Source organism: Pimephales promelas, chromosome 8 (genome assembly GCF_988280905.1).
Source record: "Pimephales promelas chromosome 8, fPimPro1.hap1.1, whole genome shotgun sequence".
Lineage (NCBI taxonomy): Eukaryota > Metazoa > Chordata > Actinopteri > Cypriniformes > Leuciscidae > Pimephales > Pimephales promelas.
Window position 1 is genome coordinate 1,533,656 of NC_142776.1, and position 22,333 is coordinate 1,555,988.

The following is a 22,333-nucleotide window of genomic DNA, read 5'->3' on the forward strand; positions in this document are numbered from 1 at the left end:
TAGATAAAACAAGCTTTTAATTTTTAGCAAATCCTCTCAAAGCTGCTTTTAGATATTATCCATTAATGAAATCCCTGGAAACAATAACTAATATGAAATTAACTAAACTATCACAAATCGTCTATATATTCTGATCAACATATATTCAATGGGCATATTCATTATAATTTAAATAATATAAATTATGCATTTAATTGCACTCCCTTTCAAGCAGAACACATATTTTGAATGTTAGTTAAAGCGCATGTGTTAGATAAATTAAACACTCCTGTGAGAAATTTAGGTTGTGCAGTTTTATTAAAGTCCATGAACAGAATTAAACATGTACATTTAACAGGAGCTGAGTGACAGATGTATGGAGTGAATAAAGCAAATAAACAGCAAACATGCATTTATTTGTGAATGAATCCTCCAAACAGACACATGTAATCCAGTGATGTAAAGATATATATATATACACATTTATAAAAATATGAACATACACATTTTATTGATATTTCTAGGTGCTTTAACAGGCATCACAAACTACAAATGAGTTTGTGTTTCATCTTGGTGACGCCCGTTAAATACTTTCACGAGGAAGCATCTACATGCTGCATTTGGTTTGCGCTTCGATCACGTCTCTGTTACTCGACCACTAAATCAGAGAATAATAATAATAGCAATAATAATAATAATAATAATGAGAGCGGGAAGTGAAATCCCGCTACTAGAATCCTGACGAGCAATTGATGACTATTAAATATAGAAAATGAGTCTTCTACAACCAAACGAAAGGAAAGTGTCCAGAGCGCATGATAATAACATGGATTCCCATTTAAAGACCAAGTGCAGAAAACATCAGTCGTAACCCGCCACTGAGCGTGGGTTAGGGGTTATGACATCACGGAGCACCACCTGCGCATGTGTGTGAAAAGAAACCACAAGCGCATTTGGTGCATTTCTGACTCGGACGGTGATTTTGTGCAGAGTAACCCCGCCGTCTAACAGGCTGTCAATCAATATCCCTCTCCCAATCATCGGTCTCTTCAACAAGTGAAGCCCCGCCTCCAAAGGCCGTCGTGTCTGATGGCTCCGCCCCTTCCAGCACGTGACACAAGGGAACGGCAGACACAAAAGCCTTCTGTAAGCAGTGAAACATCGTGATGTTGTACCTCTAGATTCGGAGACTCGAGGGTGAGTGGGATAAAACACCAGTCTAAACTGGTCCTGACAGCCTGTTAAACCAGCAGGGTTTAACCTCAGCAGCCCGACTGAGTGATGTCACCGCCAGAGCTTTTGGTGACCTCCATCGTGGTGAATATCTGAAACAAATGAAGGGAGGACATGTTAAGAACATCAAATGAGTAATCCGCCTCAATGTTCATCTTTCTTTAGTGTGTAATGTTGCACAATATTCCTCATTATAATAATTCATGCGCAGAATAAAGGGGCGGGGCCTGGTTAAGTAAGTTAGTAGTGTGTTAAACTGGCGGTTATGGTGAGAGCGAACCAGACACACTCGAAACGCTCGACCAATCGCAACACACCGTCCAGCCGACCAATCAGAGCACAGTGTGCTTTTCAGAAGGAAGTGAACAGAGCGTTACTGACAGACTGGGAAGAGAGGAGCCGCAACAATGGAGAATATAGCCATGTTTCCATCCACTTGTCAATCGAATTATCTGAAGTTCGGTTAAAAAACTCATGCGGATAAAGCTGGTGAAAGTGTGTTTCCATCAAACGGCTTTAAAGCGAATAAAAACCTGTACGTGATGACATCACATGCTGTTTTGCGATCAAATTGAGACATTTTAAGGCGTTTCCATTCATTTTCGCACTGAATCGAACAACATTCAAGCAAACTTTCGCGAACAAAGTTTTGTTAGAGAAAACAGATCGCGCCATCTACCAACAAATGATCAATATTTCACAAGTTGAAGGCTAATAATGCTTATGTGCCAGCTGATAGCGACATATGAATGGGATAATGCATGCGAGGCGGTTGTTGAAGGGGATGTATTCGCTATAACAACCGCCTCGCTTTATATTATCCTGCTCATCAACCAAATAAATAAATAAATCAATAATTTGACTCAAAATATTGACTTAAAAACGAGTTTATTGATTTAAAATTCGATTTATTGCTTCTGCTAAAGAAAATAGTCTGTTCCGTCTCTGAACTGCGTCCATGGCAACGGTGTGTTATAGAAGCGCCGCAGTCTGTTAACTAGAAATAACAGACCACATTATACATTAGAATTCAACCAAGCCACGTAAAAACAAGCAAAACTAACCTAAGAAAACAACGACGCTATAAACATTGCTATGATGATGCGATGCCCGTTAATGCCCGACGACAGCGGAGGTGACTGTGGCGTGGGAACGACAGCGCTCCATCAGTTCTGGGAGATCGTGGTTCACGGAAACCCTTTAGTTGAAGCATTTTTTTACTTTGTCCACTTACATCTGTCTTTGTTGACATACTGGCTGGAAATGAACTCGTCTTCTGGCGTCTTGCAACCATAAAAGGGCCTAAAACTTAATCGCAATTCATTATTTATTCGGCAAATAACATTTCCATCAGCTTTTATCGCATTAGCCGTATATTGATCAAGAGAAAATCCGATGAGGCCGAACGCATTTCATTTGAGTCGATTTTCATGAAATTTCATCGACTTTTACTGTTTCCATAAGGCATTTTTCATTCGATATCACTTAATTTGGATAAAAACGTGTCAATGGAAACATGGCTTATGAGGAGAATAATCAACATTCAAGCAGGAAAACCTGTTCTAGCAGAGAAGGGCGTAACAGATCCACTTTAAGGAGGAGTGAAAGGAAACGCACCTCAGCACAGGTGGGGTGAATCCCGATGGTGTGGTCCAGCTGGTCTTTGGTAATCCCACACTTCATAGCGGCTCCGAAGCCCTGTGTGACCTCTCCAGCATTAGGACCCAGATAGTGAAAGCCAATCACACGGTCCTGCAAACACACACACGGGTTACAGGATCACATCTCTAATACTGATAGAATGCAATCAAATGCTTTTCATTCAAAAAAAATTCTTTAATAGAAATCAAGTCACTGCTTGATACTTTTTTTCTTCATTTCATTGCCGAAATGGAGAAGCACTTTTTATATTCGTTTCTAACAGAACACACAAATCTGCTGTTGGAATGCAATTGTTCATTGTTTGTTCACATTGTGCAACTTTTTATTCTTAAAAGGTATTGGTAAATATTGAAATTAAAAAAATTATGTGGAAGCCAGTTATTTATCGAAGCTTGTTTCCACCAGAGAGGAAAAAAAAAAGAAAAAAAAGAGAAATCAAGTCTTAAAAAAACTTTTTTCCTTGAGCTTTATTTTTACTTTACAACCCAAAATTGCGAGACAAAAAAAAAAAAAAAAAAAAAAGGGAATTAAAAATTAGAAGTTAACAAGTCAAGTCACAACCTTTTTTATTATGTGGCAGAAACAAGCTTCCAGCCTCACTTTAGTATCTATTTTTAATTATTACAACATTCATTTTTCACTTAGCTTTTATTTATTTATATTTTGAGTTGTCATTTTAAGTTTAGTTTTAGTAATTTAAGTACTTCAACTTGACCCTATTTCCTAATTTCAACTAGCTTCCAAGGCAACAGTTGTTTATTTTAAGTTTTTGATCTAATCTTTATATTTTATTTCAGCTTTATTTCCATTACAACAGTTTTAGAAAACAAAAACTAACAATGAAGTGCTTCTCCCAGTGCTGTTTGTTAAGAACAATAAATTAGACCTTATTGTAAAGTGTAGAATTGTATAATCAAATGTCTGATCTTGACTTGACATCAACATTGCTAGCGGACGCTGGCCGTCACGCGCGTCTTACACTGTCGAGTTTATTGCAGATGATCTTGGCGTAGCACTTGTTGTTGTCTCGGTTGGGAACGGTGAACTCCAGAGGCCAGAACAGGCTGTGATAAACCTGCACAGACACGCAAGCATCATTACAACAATTACCAGCACACACACTACTCATGTTCCCCGCCCGAGCGCACACACACACACACACACACACCTCGAGGTTCTCCTGTCCGTAGATCTCCACGGCCTTCTCCTCTGCGTGACCACAGCTGCCGTATTCCATAGGAGTGAAGACAGTGGTGGGAACGTTCACATAATCGCACTGTTACACACACACACACACACACAGAAGAAAAAGTTATAATCACCAAAAAAATAAAAAATAAACCGCTCTTTATTAGAGTGCCAGATTATGCGATTTTGACTAAAATCTTGCCGTGGGCAAGAAACATGTCTGACTACATGCTGCTTTCCAACCAGTCACACACACCACAGTGGAGGACCGGAAAAAATAAACATGCTAGTATTTTTATATGATGTCATGAACCATCGCAGACGCGACTTCGGTTGTTTCCCACTATACGAGATGAAACGATCCAGTCTTGTGTCAAGTCTTCATTTATAAAGCACTTTAACAATGTAGATCAGGGCTATTCAATTGGCGACCAGCGGGCCAAGTGCGGCCCGCCAATCATCTCCATGCGGCCCGAGAGCACTCCAACCTCCCCCTCCTATTTTCTGGTGGTGCGGCTAAATTTGGTTTGATATGCGTGTGGCCGCAGTAGCGCGTGCAGCTGGATGACTACACGCACTGTGTGTACCATGAGCGCTCCGACTGAACTGAGAGAAACGTTTTCAGTCCGAATATTTCAGCAGTTATTATGCGTGTCCCGTATTTCTGTCGACTGAACCAGCGATATTAATCATTCGTTGGTTCGATTCCTATTTCCTTTTCATGAATTGGCCAAACGCGCGTGCATAACAGTCGGAAACGATTCGGATTCGTTCGGACCGTTCTGTCACTGAATCATCTGAAGCGGTTTCTCGGTCAGTAAGAACAAATAGAGAACAAAATAGCGCTGGTTTCAGTTGTTTCACTAGTTTACTTTGAGCTTGGCAGCACAGTCCAGTGGATAACAGAACGTAAGCTTAAAGGAGTTGCGTTTACTCCCGGTCCCGGACACTATTATTAAACAGCGTTGCGACATCCTTTGAGAAGCGTTTCAATCGGACACTCCTCTCTGTTACAAACCACAAATCACTCAAGGATTTTAACTAGTTTTAAATCGGATGAAACAGCCTTAACATTCCCAACACTACTGATGAGGTAAATAGCAGAAACATGAACAAAGTTAGAATACTATAAATGCCATAATCACCACCCTTACAAACATTTACCATGAATGTAAAAATTTACCATGATTTGGGCAGAAATGTCATTTATTTTGCATTAGATTTATTAGGGGGGTAGAGGAATATATAATTCATTAGTGTGTAAAATTGTTTACCTGTTTAGGCATTTTTTATACAGTGGTAGTGAGCCACAAGTCTCACTGTCAGGATATTTTAATTTAAGCCTATAAAAATTATTAATAAAATAATTCTTACCAATAGCTATGATATTGTATAATTCAATATATTTGTATATAGCTGTAAAAAAGTTATTTATTATTATGGTCTGCATACTGTTGGGTACCACATTTTCTAGTAAATGCAAAACCCTTTTTTTTTTGTTTACTTTAGCTTACTTATTGATACTGTTATGTGTCAATAGATAAGCTAAACCCACCGGCCCAGCTCAACTTTTCGATTTAATAATGCGGCCCTCGAATGAAGCTAATTGAATAGCCCTGATGTAGATTGTTCCAAAGCTGCTTTACAGTGATAACAGGAAATTAAAGTAACAGATTGTTTTGGCTTTATGACTCTAGAATTATTATTACGTTATTGTCCAGCTAAAGTTAGTTTTGATTGATTCACTTCCGTCAAAATGATCGTTAGTTATTAACTTAGGGGGCCGCTAACTTGACAACGCTCCAACAGAAAACTCTTATAGGTAAACTTTAAAACCGCGAACCTGTGAGAAGGCTGACGGCGTGCACATGCGTATTATATTAATATGGCGTCCTAATGCCCGAATCCCCACGACGTCAAACGGATTGTGCCAAAATGGTGTAACCTGAACCAGGCATAAGACTTTAATCTCCCAGGAGACGGCAGCGATGGTTGTGAGTATGGCAGACCTTTAAAGAGGATCCGGCGTACAGTCGTCGAGCCAGAAGTTTCCCGGCCTGAATGGCCACAGGCGTGAGCTCCCACTTTCCCTCCAGAATATCTCCAATCGCATAGATGTGAGGAATATTAGTCTGCTCCTCGTCGTTCACGGGAACCTTCCCAGTCCTGGATGGAGGAACAGACTGTGTGAGTCAATGGGGACCAAAAGCCACTGTAATTGGACTGTATGTGCATGAACGGCATACGAATGAGTCACAATAGAAGAATATTTCACACTTGGCTCAAACCATCAAAACTTTAGATCGATATTTTTATTAAATGACCTAAAAATCTGTTTGTTTAAAGGATAAATAAAACATCTTGGAGAGAAATGAAAAATGCTTCGTAATAATGCATCAGCCACATTACATCATCATCATTACTTCCCTTCTGCAATTTAAGAAAAGTCAGAGTTACTGTAACAAATGCAATATATTAAAATCCCACACAGTTTATTTTATGCAACACACAATGCACATTACAAAACTGAGAAACCATGGACTATAAAACAGCCGTGCATCAGTCATGTGTGTGTGGGTCATATGGAATCACATGACTGTGCTCGAGAACGGATCTAAAACCTCTGTGCTGCACTAATCCCTCAAACCACACACACACACTTCAGTCTGTGTGTGAATTAATATACATACTCTCATGCTTTACTTTGCTTAATTCGTCCCGCCCGTCTAGTGGCGTGTTCTGTAAACACACTCGGTGTCACCGAGGTCAAACGCTGGACACACTCCCAGAGGAAATACTGCTGATTCACCATGACACTCCAGACCCCGCCTCTCCTACTCACTCTGACCCCGCCCCTTTAAATGCTACCGTGACAACAAGGAGTCTTATGGGTTGTGGGGGAGGAGCTATGAGGCCACATGACCAAAATAATCTAGTCAAAAGAAAGAGACATACTTGGCATTGACTTTAACTCCAGCTTTGTCCAGACCGATCTTTCCTGTACAGGCGTCACGGCCCACTGCGATCAACACCTGACACACACACACACACACACACACACACACACACATTAGCAACATGAAAGGAATGTCACAATGCTGACAAGTGAATTTGCCTTTTGTTACAAAACAACAATTTCATGAATATCTTTATTTACATTTATTTTTTCTTTTCTAAAAACAATACAAAATAAAGTTATTATCAGAATACATTGTTGATTCAGTTCTTACACACTTTTTATCTTTTTTTGGAACATACGTTGAGTATAATTTTGTCTTGAGATATTCTCTATTGTGATTCTCAGGTGATTGTCACATGACCAACTAATCGCTGCTTTAAAGGACCTTAAAAGGTGTGCAGTTAATTATTTTTGTGTATATATATATATATATGAAGAGTTCAGATGCAAAAGCCTCCAAGTGCCATTTGAAATTTTCTTCTAGAATGATCATTTTTATCAAGCTTGTATATCTAAGTTTAGTAATTTCACTTAAATGGCAATGATAATTACCTATTAATTGTTATTTAAGTGAAATTACTGAACTTAAATATACAAGTTTGACAAAAATCATCATTAAAGAAGAAAATTTCAAATGGCATTTAGAGGCTTTTGCATCTGAACTCTTCATATATATATATATATATATAAAAATACACACACACACATATATATATATATATATATATATATATACATGCTTGTATATAATTTAAGAAATATTTTCATGTATGTACTGTATATAGATTTATATATAATTTATATATATTATAAATATTTTATATATAAATACTATTTTTTCTTAAATATACAAGCATGTGTGTGTATTTATATATATACAAAATAATTATACACAGTGCACCCACATATATTATGTAAACACAAACGATTAATCGCATCCAAAATAAAAGTTTGACAGCCCTACTTTTTATATACTTTAAACTCTCGGGTGCCTTGGTTTGATACGTTTTAATGAACAAAATAATATTAAGGCAAAGCATTGTTCACACGGCGCAAACTCCACTCACAGGAATGATTTACATTTCCCTTGACCTGTAGTCAGACCACACACACACTTAGACAACTATACCGCTCATGTAGGGTCAAACTAAATAATTGATGAAAGTGCTTTAGGGTTCGTACACGCACTGTAAAATTAAATTCCAGGACTACTTTTTTGGTTTTCAATGACTTTAAAGATCTCATTTATCAAACAATATCTTTATTACCTTCAAAAGCTGAAAAAAGGTAAATAGAAAAACAAAAATAAACCAACCAAACAAAATTGTACAAATTAAGTGCAGCGGATGCAGTGACTGTGGAACCGTAACCATTGAAAGGATATGATGACAGAGATATCCCTTTCCTCAAACTGATTTATTTCCATGAATATTTGATTGATCTGAAGAATTAAATCTGTATCATATAGTCTGATATTTATGAGCAATATCACACTCACAGTCATGAGAAACGCCTCTATATCTGTATCAGACAGACTGCAATTCATTATGCTTGAAAAGATTGTTTTATCGATAAAATTAAACACTAAACATATATTGTCTTTCAATAACTCAAACGCTTTTTAAGTACATTTTCATATATATGGCTGATTTAAAGGGTTTTCCAGGACTTACATTTTAAAAAGTCAAATTGAAGTACTTGAACGAACAAATACTTGCTTTTAAACTGAAACTACAATCTTTTTCCGGCCTTTCATGTTTCCCAATGACTTTTAAGCAAATGTGTCACAGGTTCACCACATTTATATGGAAATTATCTACTAACATTTCACAGTCACTGGGTTCATTTCAGAGAAGAGAATGTAAAATGTTTGAATAATAAACGACACTCGGATTTGAAACCGAGCCAAAGATGACAGACAAGATAAAAACAGGCTGTAATGATATGTGAAATTTTGGCCAATAGAAAGGCAGGACACTCACAGTGTTGTATTCCCCTTCATAGATCTCGTTACTCTCGGTTGATTTGGCCGTGACTTTGAGTCGGCCCGGAGTTCCAGCTTCCAGCTCCTCGATCTAAGGAAAAAAGAAATCCCTGTGATGTTTTATCACCTCGTAAAGATGCCATGATAATGAGCATTACATAATCACGGCTACGATAGATAATGCATCATTACAGATTTCAGTAATGTTTAACCGCACGCATGCACCAACCTTGGTCGGGACAAACTTCCTGAGGAATTTGACCCCGTGCGTCTCCATGTAATCTCCCGCACGGTTGGCCATGTCCTGGTCGAATCCTCGAAGCAGAATGGAGCGAACCATGACGGTCACGTCCAGCCCCAAGCCGGCCAGAAAACCCCCACACTCCAGAGCCACATACGACGCCCCGACAACCAGAGTCTTCCCGGGACAGTAGGGCAACGAAAACAGGTCATCACTGTGAAGAACGAAGAACAAAACCCATGAGGGCACAAGACAGATGGATCATGTTTTCCTCCAACGCAGACACAAGCTCAGATGTACAGGTAAACGTTATAAAGGCGTCCAAAGAGAAAAGTCAATATGGTCAAAACCACAAAGGCTCAAATCCTGCGCTTCACTTCCTCATCAGATAAAAGAAGGATAAACATCAGCAAATTTCAGCTGAGTCATAAAAGAGCACACACACACACACCGTACGGACTCAATTCCATTTTTTCTGTTTTAATATTTCTGGATTTATTATTTTACTTTACATTTCTCTGGACTCTGTAAGCAATCTGTTAAATGTTAACAAACAAAAAGCATGACTTTAATGAAATGATGAAGCTTAGAATTTATTTAACAGCAATTAATTAAAAATAAAATAATTTGTTTTATTTTATTTATTTACAGGATCAATGCACATTAATAAACAAGTGTAAACGTGCCAGAATTAGCCCAAGAGGCTATTTTTCATCCGTAGACCCTTGACAAATAAAATATATGATAATTTATAAAATAATATATAATAAAATAATATATTTTATTTATAATACAAATAAAAAATATTTTAAATAAAATATTTTATTATTAAAATAAAATCTTAAATATTTTATGTAATAAAATATTTTATTATTAAAATAAAATCTTAAATATTTTATTTAATAATAAAATATTTTATTATTAAAATAATAAAATAACATTTGATTTGTCTGAATATATAATTTTATGATTTTTTTTTTTAATTCAAAAGAATCAAACCTCAGATGAAGGCATAAAACATGAACAATTTATGTAATCTTTTAAAATGTAATTCAAACGAAAAAAAAAATCCTTTATTTTTTTGTCAAACTGCTGAAAACAATATGAGCATCATGCTTGTGTGTATTTTACCATTCACAGCACATTTAGCTGTTTTATATATGTATACACTTTCCAGATCCCAATTTGGTTAAATGCACCAGTCCTAGATCATTTATACATCCAAAACTTGGCCAATTCTGGGACATTCCCACTTTACACAATTCCCTCGTCTATGACTATTCCACGATTCTATACGAGTCACAGAAATCATAATCATACACATTTAATAACAGCGCACTATGGAATTATTATTTAAAAAAAAATCCTGATTTATGATATAATACAAATTTATCAAACTCTGGTAATCAAATGAAGGCATAAAACATTAAACATTTTTTAACCTACTAAGTCAAAATGAAAATTAAACAATTAGTTTTATTTTTTGGCAAACAAAACTAAAAAAGTATCAAGTGATTAAGCGCACAGTCCTAGTTTTGATGTATTCATCCAAAATTTGATTGATTTCATTCTGCATTACACAATTGCATTTTCTATGACTATTCCGCAATTTTAATACGCCTCACATAAATCCTAGAGCCAATCATGTACACCGTGCCATTTTTAAATAAGCAACACGAACCACGAAGTTGATCATTTTGCACATTTATGCCACTCACTTCAGAGCTCCAGAAGGAAATCCTCCTCTTATTTGACACGTCATTCAGTGGAAGCTTTTGTTCCCTTAGCGACTGAGCATGAACCAGCTTTAGATCAATAAATGCTGTAAATAAGTCCTGTAACGACCCCCTGAGGTCCAGCTGCGTTTACCCAGCTCTCCAGAGAAGGTTTACCGCTGTGAACTCAGTCTCACCTTGTGATGCAATACTCTTTATCTCCCGGGACGCCCAGGTAACGAGGCCGCTCTCCTGTCGCCAGGACAAACCTAGCCGCGGTGTAGAACGTCTCTTTACCACGCTTGTTGGTGGCCTGTCGGGAAGAGTCAACAAAAAAATAAGATGAGGGCAGCTTTAGACATACTGTGAGTGTGATCTGAACTGTATTATGCATTTTAATAAAGCTAAAAGAAAAGCCTTAAACACACAGAAACAGCTCTCCAATGTCATAAAGGCACATTTTTCTTTACACTTAAACTCATGCCTTTTTTTAATCCTCTAAATGTAATTCAAGTGGAAATGAATCCAGTTCTCTTCGCATTCACATTGCATCTAGACCTGTATTGGAGTCAGCTCTCCTTTTGGTCATTTTACATGCATTTCAATGCATTTATTAGTGAATATGCCCTTACGAAAAAGAAGTTTATTCAAGTGTGCCATTAGTATACTTCTTTTAAACTAAAAATAAGAAAGTATACTTTCAGTTTATTTTTCCTGTACTTCTCAGAAGTATACTTCAAATTACACTTAAGTGTACTTGACTTATACTGAGAGAAAAGCAAGTATATTTGACCTGTTCTTGCACTCAATCTTTTGATCTAAAAATACTTAAAAGTATAATTAAGTATTCAAAGTATACTTGTATAAATATTAAAGTAAACTACTAGTATACCCATAAATTCACTTGCAGTACACATGAGATACATAATTATGAACTAGTTGTGCACTTAAACATATACTTTTATGTACTAAAAGTGGGCCAATTTAGTCCCAAGCGGTATTAAAATAGTACACTTACAAGTTTACTACTAGTACATAGTGACATTAGTATACTTACTACATAATGTATACTTAAAAATATACTTGAACATTACTTAAGTATACTACATAAAATGAACTTGAAATATACTTCTTTTTCGTAAGGGTGGTGAAGAACACACTTGCCTTTATCTTGTGCGGCTCCACAAACTCAGCGTAGGCGTTGACGTAATTGACGTTTTTGTCTCGTAGGGAAACTCTGTAGCCCCAGTTCAATGAGCCGATGTAGTTATTCACCGCAGTCCTCATCGTCTCCCAGTTGTGAGTCACTTTAATAAAGAGACGATATTTGATGAGAAAGTGAAACAAAAAGAAATCTACATTAACCCTTGTGCATCAATTAAAAAAAGTTACACATAGGTAAAAAGAGGACAAAAATGTCCATGTCAAAAAACTGTCATAAAAATGTGACGTTTGGAGCACAGACTTAAGTTTGGTATCATTTTAAAGAAGACCCAGATTATTGCTGAAGTAAAAAAATTATAATAAGTAAATCCCCCCAAAAATTATATAGGTATAAGTTTATGAAAATTATTTAGGTATAAGTTTATGAAAATTATTTATAAAAATTAATTTATATAAAATATATATTTTAAATATCAGGTTGAACCAAAAACTGCAATAAAATCAAAGCCTTGAATCTAAATAGGTTGTGTTCCAAATTTTGAAGCCTTGCCATCAGAATGAAAGCCTCTAAACAAAGATTGCATAATTTTATAGTTAACTGAACCGGGGATTAAAAATGGCAGTTTTAATGGGTTTCAATGGGGACATTTTTGTCCAAAAGGCGCTGAGAGGGAGTATTTTTTGTACCTAATGCAAAAAATATTTTTGACGGTGAAATAGTAAAATTCCAATAAAAATACACACCTGTGCCAAGTTTTTTGCCGTTAGCTTTAACACAGGCAAAGTGATCAAAAAAACAAAACTGAAAAGGACAAAAATGTCCATAAGGATGCACAAGGGTTAAGAGAAAAAGTGAACATGCTTGAAAGCAAAAACTTCACGACACATTGAGATGTTGTAATTATCAGTGTGTTTTAGGAAGTTTTCTTGTGTTAAATCACCCATTAATAATCCTTTTAATTAAAGATATAACTGAGGACCCTCATAGTCTTTCACAAGGTTGCGGTCACTAAAATTGTTCCATAAAATTGCTAATCAACTTTCAGAGAAAGAGGAAATACATTTGCAAACTGAAATGTCTTCACAGCAGAAAACACAATATTGCATCACTACTTTAACCACTCATGCACATTATCAAAAAGGCACTTTTTAAGTGCAATGCATTACATCACGTGGTGTAATCCCGATCACAGAGCCAGTGCATCATATTCCCAGCCGTGTTGAACGTTACGACTGACCTTGCTCACTGAACTCCCAGCCGAACTTGCGGGCGTCTCCAATGGCCGTGCCAAGCAATGCCGTCTGATGCATCAGCTTCTTAGGAATACAGCCCACATTCACACACGTGCCGCCCAGACCTGGAGACAGACCTCGCATCATCATATCATACGTCTCTATCATATCTTAAGAACGTTTGATTCGGGTATTTTCTTACCCCAGGTTGTGCCCTTTGGTGTGGGAACAACATAATCCAGAACCATGACCTTCTTGCCCAAGGCAGCTGCTTCCTGTTTGGGCAGGAAGGAGACGTGTTAAAAAACCCACAGAATTGCATGAAGATTTCCAGGTTCAATTCTGTATCAGGCCTTTACTTGTACCACCAATATATTTACAGTGCAAGTGAGTATTCATGATGATTTTGTATATATACACACACACTAAGGTCTAACACAGGGTGAATCCATGCAACTTGAGCCTTAGTTTCAAAAGACAGTGTCCCGAATGACTCGACTTGACACACACATACAGTATTTAAACCGCATTACAGATGAAGGATCTTCCTGCCCCGGTGTAATTTAACTCGCCTTTGAACACGCCAGACCGCCAGAACCCCCGCCGATGACGATGAGGTCATAGTCGTACGCCTCGCTCCCTTCACCCAGCAGTTTCTGCAGGACGCCATCACTGTGTGCCTGTTACCACAACAACCAGACGATCATCAGAGCATAAAAACATGCTGATAAGAGCCATTGTGAAGAGGCACTTGTGCATTATTCAGCTCTATTACCAAAGGTCTTTCCCACAGAGCTGCTTAACACTCAACTGAGAAAGGGCTTTTATAGACAGCTGACAGATCTATAGACAGATGCATTAGTGATGAGACAGGCACTGTTGATCAGACATTTCATATGTAGATCCTACGAGTAGACCTCCGATGGGGTAAAACAACATATTTAACAAATAATAAATCAGTGTGATAACATTTGAAAACTAGAGCTGTGCTGGTCAACTTGACCATGTTGGTATAAAACTGCCATCGGATTCGTCACAGTCCTATAACAAAAAAAGTAATAAAAGTACTCATAAAAGCTTCCAAAATGGCAAGCTTTAACGCAAATAAATGGTGCATTTGGACTTATGGATGCTACTAACTAAAAATGTATTTAACAGCCACCAAGATGACGTTATAGAAGCAGTTCAAGGCCGATTTTCTCAGTTGTCATTTCTAAGGCTGAAATATCAAACAATTCATAACAGCGTGAGCCCAGCAGTGCTTTATACACTGAAAGCACTTGTGATGTTTGTGTTTTTCACTTTTTGTATTTTTTTAAAGCAATTAATTTGAAAAATACTTGACTTAAATGACATTAATTTATTATTGTATAATTTATATATTTATTCAATAAATAAAAAGTATCTGTTAGTTTGCAAAACAGAAATTAAATAATAAATAAAATGCTAAATGAAATAAATAAATAAATAAATAAATAGCAAGCTAGATATTGTTATAATATAGATAAATAATATCGGGAGGTCTAAGGAAATTCCCCAGGCCTAATAATAACAATGGTTGGAAAATACTTGACTTAAATGACATTCATTTATTATTATATAATTTATATATTTTTTTTAAATAAATAAAAAGTATGTGTTCGCTTGTAAAACAGAAATTAAATTAATGAATAAAATGCTAAATGAAATAAATAAATAAATAGCAAGCTAGATATTGTTATAATATAGATAAATAATATCGGGAGGTCTAAGGAAATTCCCCAGGCCTAATAATAACAATGGTTGGAAAATACTTGACTTAAATGACATTAATTTATTATTATATATTTTATATGTTTTTTTTAAATAAATAAAAAGTATGTGTTAGTTTGTAAAACAGAAATTAAATTAATGAATAAAATGCTAAATGAAATAAATAAATAAATAAATAGCAAACTAGATATTGTTATAATATAGATAAATAATATCGGGAGGTCTAAGGAAATTCCCCAGGCCTAATAATAACAATGGTTGGAAAAAACTTGACTTAAATGACATTAATTTATTATTATATATTTTATATATATTTTTTAAATAAATAAAAAGTATGTGTTAGTTTGTAAAACAGAAATTAAATTAATGAATAAAATGCTAATTGAAATAAATAAATAAATAAATAAATAGCAAACTAGATATTGTTATAATATAGATAAATAATATCGGGAGGTCTAAGGAAATTCCCCAGGCCTAATAATAACAATGGTTGGAAAAAACTTGACTTAAATGACATTAATTTATTATTATATATTTTATATATATTTTTTAAATAAATAAAAAGTATGTGTTAGTTTGTAAAACAGAAATTAAATTAATGAATAAAATGCTAAATGAAATAAATAAATAAATAGCAAACTAGATATTGTTATAATATAGATAAATAATATCGGGAGGTCTAAGGAAATTCCCCAGGCCTAATAATAACAATGGTTGGAAAAAACTTGACTTAAATGACATTAATTTATTATTATATATTTTATATATTTTTTTTAAATAAATAAAAAGTATGTGTTAGTTTGTAAAACAGAAATTAAATTAATGAATAAAATGCTAAATGAAATAAATAAATAAATAGCAAACTAGATATTGTTATAATATAGATAAATAATATCGGGAGGTCTAAGGAAATTCCCCAGGCCTAATAATAACAATGGTTGGAAAAAACTTGACTTAAATGACATTAATTTATTATTATATATTTTGTATATATTTTTTAAATAAATAAAAAGTATGTGTTAGTTTGTAAAACAGAAATTAAATTAATGAATAAAATGCTAATTGAAATAAATAAATAAATAAATAGCAAGCTAGATATTGTTATAATATAGATAAATAATATCGGGAGGTCTAAGGAAATTCCCCAGGCCTAATAATAACAATGGTTGGAAAAAACTTGACTTAAATGGCATTAATTTATTATTATATATTTTATATATATTTTTTAAATAAATAAAAAGTATGTGTTAGTTTGTAAAACAGAAATTAAATTAATGAATAAAATGCTAATTGAAATAAATAAATAAATAAATAAATAAATAGCAAGCTAGATATTGTTATAATATAGATAAATAATATCAGGAGGTCTAAGGAAATTCCCCAGGCCTAATAATAACAATGGTTGCATAGTTGCTAATTAATCAAAATTTGATGAGTTGAGAAGTTTGTCTCGGAGTGAAACCAACACATTCTACAACGAAACTGCAAGTCCTGGCCTGAATCAATGATGACAGCAATTTTGTCAATTAAATAGGAAAAACACTTTCTAGCAGACATGTGGGACGGACAGAAATGGTTTAATTACTTATACTTATTCTCCTACTACAGCTAAAATGAAAGGGTGTGTGTGTGTGTGTGTGGCGATTCTGCAGCAGAACGTTCTTGAACTCCGTCACTAATGACCATAAAAATAAAAAACCCAGTGTACTGCATACTAAACACTGACTGCATGTTCCCTTCCAGAAAACAGTTGAAACCGTGTGCAAGGATTTATGCTTTTTAGCAAATGTTTAAACAGCTTGGGAATTTATCGTAAGCTTTCATGCCATCAAATCTTTAATCTTAAAAAGAGTTTGCTTAAGGAAATGTCATTTTTATGTCTGTAAATTACCCAAACTAATTTCTCCGGTGAACTTTGGTTCGTACAGACGTTCACAAACACTTTCAGAGCAAACTAATCACACTATGGTCGGTCGTTTCGCATGTCAATCAGATGTTCCTCGTCTACATGAATAGAATAAATAATCGGCAGACATAATTAAAAGAGACAAAAGTCCGGCCAGCGTGACCGAGTAAGACTCACTGTCGAGCAAGGGCTGCACAATATCGTTTTTAGGGGTCACGATTTGATACGATTTTACTGCGATCCTCCAAGACATATGAGAAAAGATTAACAAAAAAATGTTCTGTTGATTAAAATGCTAAATTTGGTATTATTGTGCGTGTAAACGAATAGGCTTGGACTTGGTGCTGGAAACCCAAAGCACAGGACAATAGAGACAGAATAAAAATATTCATGATTCTGAACCTGAAAATATAGAATTATTTTTAGACGAATATACTTTCACTGTTTCACTGGCTAGATGCACTTAAAATCATGTAGGACACTTTTTACTGGTAACACAAGACTTTTGCCATTATCAAGACCCATAAATATTATATTTGCAATACAAAAAAGCAAACAAAGCAAAAAAATCAAAATCAATCACACATTTAAAACACATGCCGAGTCAGTACCTTCATGGTGTTGTCGCAGCCTCCGATGTGTTTCTTGTTGATGAAGACGCTGGGGACGGTTTTCTGTCCGGTTATCTCATGCAGCAACTCCTGGTAGTTGGTCCCGTCCTCTAAAACACATCAGACACGATCAGTCTGGATCTCAGCGCTCACGTTTCACATCTACACCACATGGGCGGCCCTCCAAGATGGATAATCGAATCGGGTTCGGATCTGGCACTAATGTCTGGCTTCGAAAGCAGCTAATCAGGTTTAAAGGCTTTCAGCAAGGAAATCCATTATCAGTGATGCTACGAACATGAGCAGAACAGCTGTGCATGGACAGCGAGATAAAGGCGGTGCAAATGAGTGAATGAAAATAAGGAAAGACGAGTTGGCTGGAGTGACTCAGCAGGTCTGAACGCTTAAACATTAACTTCAGAGGTTCAGCGAACACATGCACGAGTATCTCAGCACTTCTGTCAATGAGGTAGTAAAACTGCTGTTACCCTAAACGTGGACATTACATAATCGCAGCATGCATATTCAGTTATCGTGCATATCAGAAAGAACTACAGGAAAAAGTGTTATGCAACTGAATGTTCAGCTCAAATGTTGTTGAAGTTGAATAGTCCTGATAAATAAATGCAGAGTAGGGCACAAAAAATGCTAAAATAAACAGTTCTTTTTCTAGTATTTTTTCTTCTTTAATTCTAAAACTTTAGTTTCGTGTTAAAAAAATATGTTTTGATTGTTTTTTAAATTCCATGGCAGAGTATTTGGTTATTTTAATGGTGAAAACCACATTTGAGGTATTACCATTTTAGAATAGAAAAAGATATTCAAGACACGTTTCTTAAATTAAAAACGTTTGACAGACAATGAGCTCTATACATAAATATATACACTACGGATTATTTAAGATTTTTTTTATGTTTTTAAATGAAGTCTCTTCTGCTCACCAAGGCTGCTTTATTTGATGAATAAAAAAAGACAAACCGTAATATTGTGAAATATTAAGACAATTTAAAATGACTGTTTTCTATTTGAATATATTTTAAGATGTAATTTGAAAGCTGAATTTTCAACATCATTACACATCAGTTTTCAGTGTCACATGATCCTTCAGAAATCATTCTAATATGCTGATTTTATGCTCAAAAACATAAATTATTATTTTCAATGTTGAAAACAGTCGTGTACCATTTATTCCCCCCCAAAATTCTATGATGAATAGAAAGTTCAAAAGAACAGCATTTACTTAAAAAATACTCTTTTCTAACATTATAAATGTCTTTACTGTAACTTTTGATCAATTTAACTCATCCTTGATGAATAAAAGTATTTTCTAATTTCTTTCCCCCAAAAATAAGAAATAAATTCTTACTGACCTCAAACGTTTGAATGGTAGTGATTAATGTTACAAAAGCTTTCCATTTCAGATCAATTCTGTTCTTTTGAATTTTTTATTAAAATAAAAATGTAAAAAACTATTTTCAACATGGATAATAATCATAAATGTTTCTTGAGGATCATATTATAATAATTTCTGTAGGATCATGCGACACTGAAGACTGGAGTAATGATGCTGTAAATTCAGCTTTGATCACAGGAATAAATTACACTTCACTATATATTCACATAGAAAACCGCTCTTTTAAATTGTAATAATATTTCACAATATTACTGTTTATTTTTTGTATTTTTTATCAAATAATTTCAGCCTTGGTGAGCAGAAGAGACTTCTTTTAAAAACACAAAAAATCTTACCGATCTAAAACTTTTGACCGGTAGTGTATGTGCATATAAAAAAAAAATTAGACTGAAGAAGAAAAAAGAAAAAAAAAGGCAGTAAGTGGCACATCCTGGCATTTCATTTCACTCTCGGAAAGGAATTATTATTAAAGTCATCATTATGCAAAATGATCCCGTGATTGTTCTCACCCATCAGGTCCAGCTCTAAGGTGATGTACTTGACATTCAGCTCTTTAAAGAGATCCTTCACCTGAAATCACAGAGAGCCCAACATGTTAGTTATTCAACAAGACTCGCGTTTCAAACACGACAACATTTAGCAGAGGAAAAACATCCATTTGAATACAGTACAGTGTGACAGCATTAAAAACTACATGAAATCTCATGTCAGCCGTGAAGCACTTTCCGTAAGTAATGTACAAAAATTCAAAGGAGGAAAATAAATTAAGTGGTGGTAAAAGTGGAGTTATATTTAACTACTTACTGTACTTAAAACAGAAAGTCTCTACTATTCTTAAAATAATTACTACAGAATCTCAGCATTTTAAAACACTGATCGGTCTGTTCATGAATGCGAAACATCGCAGCACTTCGACACACTTGCCTGGTTCAGTCGACACAATCACAGGTTCGTATCGCTTACTTTGATAAAGGGTTTTTCTACATCAGTCATAATTGGATATTTCATTTGCCACCATTTGAAGTCACCTTAAAGCGATATTGATGGATTAGGTTACAGCAGAGATTTAAAACTTTAAGAATGTTTTATTACAGCTCAGACCTTTAAATGTTTTTTTTTTTTTTTAAGTCAAATAGACATTAGTCTTTAGATTTCTCATTGTACATTATAAATGCTGTGATTACTAAAAACATGAACTCAACATTGACAAACTTTTGATTTTTGTTTTTAGTACTATATAAAATACATTTTTAGTTTTTAGTACAACATAAAATGGAAAAATTAAATCCAGACTTTAAATATTATAAATATTTTTAAAACAATTTAATTTACCATAACGATTAGCGAGATATTTTCAAGCAAATTTCTCCCAAAACTAGTCTATAACTAGTTTAAAAAACGTGAAAATAATAATTAAACAGCTTTATTAAAGTTGTCTTCTCAAAGAACAGAGAAAACTCAACCCATTCAACAAAATTAAAGAGACAGTTCAACCAAAAATGACACTTCTGTCATCATTGACTCACCCTCAAATTTTTATCTTGAAAGAAAGAATGGATCATGTGACACTTTCTTGTTAGTCAGTGAGGTCGATCAACTTGTTCGGTTTCCACAATTCCTCAAAATATCTTAGTTTGTGTTCATACAGGTTTGGAACAACTTGATGCCGAGTAAATGATGAAAGAATTGTATTTTTAGGTGAACTGTCCCTTTAAGAAATAAGCTTGAGAACTTATGTACACTCTTTGGTTCTTTTACAAAGCTTCTTAACGTTAAATGACATGACAGTTTCGAGGAGATATTATATTTATGACGGCTTGCCACTCACCTTGACGCAGAAAGGACAGTAGCTCTTGCTGAACACCATCACTTGATTGGAATCGATCAGTTCTTTGATTTTCTGTCGGATCTGCTCGCGACCCCCGTCCTTCTCGATGGGCGGCATGATGATCAATAACCGGTCACGGATCGATTTACCGTGCTCTTCTACTTCCTGAGTCGCTACTTATGAATAAAGTGAAGCTTAATCTCAAAATAAACTCATGAAGCGACATTAATTAACAAAAAAGAACATTAAAATCACTCGACAATAAACATAACTATAACTTCATCTCGCGCCGCTGCCGAATGACGCTCCGCCTCGCGCGCGCCTCTTACATAAGACCCCACGAGTCTGACCTGAACGCGCCTGAGTGAAATCAACCCACATTTTTACTCGCTATGATCTATGATCCACTTGTTGCCTGTCATGGCCATTATGATTTATAAAGTAGACTAAAATGAACGTGGAAATAGTAAAAAAAAAAAAAAAAAAAAACTATTTCAAGGGAATCTCTCTGTAGACCTCTAATTCTGAATAAATACATCGACCATTAATGAAAACATAATATGCTATGAATAACTTACTTTTATTAGACATTCTCTGGTAATGTAAAGCAAGCGTGTAAAAACAATCAGGCAGTATTTTTAGACGCCTCACAATGTTTGAGACAGACACGTGCGCCACCTGGTGACTGAAACCGACCAAGAACTGCAACTCATTTTACAATGAATTTGCATAAAACAAATTTGACTTAAATAGACTCTTTGTTTGACTTTTTTTGTTGTTGTTGTTGCTTTGTTTGACTTTGTAGTAGCCTAGTTTATGTTGTATTTCTAGTGTATTATGTAAAAAAAAAAACGCTAGATGGCACAACTACATATTTATTGTATAACAAATTGTCCTTGAACATTTTTGTGTGTAAATATATTGTAAAAAGTCAGGATACACCTATTCATTCTTAATTATTAGAGTAAAAAAACAAAACAAAACAAAAAACGCCAACTCAAATAGGCTACATAAAAAAACTGAAGTCACAAAAGTAAAATAAAACAATAAAAGTGCAATAAAATTGACGGGTAGAATAAGCCTGATCAAAAATGTGAAACTAATCACACTTGAACTGTTTTTGAGTTTTCCCACAATTAATGTTGTGCTTTCCCAAAGAACATAATCTAGTTTTAGATGCTTTGCAAGTAAATATAGGTGGAAAATAAAAGAAAGAGAAATGTCAGTAATTCTTATATAAATTAATTCACATATAATTTGCTTTTACTGCATCTGATTTGAAATATTTCAGCAAAAGTGAAAACAAAACATGAGCTAAAATGAGCTTTGATGTCATTTATTGCATATTAATTTCTGCATAGATTTAATGGAATAATATTTTATGATCCAAATGTTTATCTTTTTGCTTCTTTACTGACTTGCTAAAAATTCACTGTATCTGGCTTCAAATAAAAAAAGTGACAT

The 22,333-nt window shown here is 34.8% G+C and overlaps 1 protein-coding gene across 1 annotated transcript; it reads right to left on the reverse strand.

Annotated features, from left to right (window-relative positions):
- Positions 1-765: 765 nt before the first annotated feature.
- txnrd3 (thioredoxin reductase 3) lies at positions 766-21,213 on the reverse strand. Its single transcript, XM_039656490.2, has 16 exons — positions 20,870-21,213; positions 19,551-19,611; positions 17,628-17,737; positions 13,931-14,038; positions 13,561-13,633; positions 13,364-13,483; positions 12,126-12,268; positions 11,159-11,274; positions 9,235-9,460; positions 9,004-9,096; positions 7,018-7,094; positions 6,072-6,228; positions 4,043-4,150; positions 3,854-3,949; positions 2,830-2,964; positions 766-1,304 (listed from the first exon to the last, which is right to left on the reverse strand). Exons 1-16 carry the CDS (start codon positions 20,984-20,986, stop codon positions 1,236-1,238), a joined length of 1,809 nt encoding a protein of 602 aa, XP_039512424.2. The 5' UTR covers positions 20,987-21,213; the 3' UTR covers positions 766-1,235.
- Between the last annotated feature and the right edge of the window lie 1,120 nt (positions 21,214-22,333).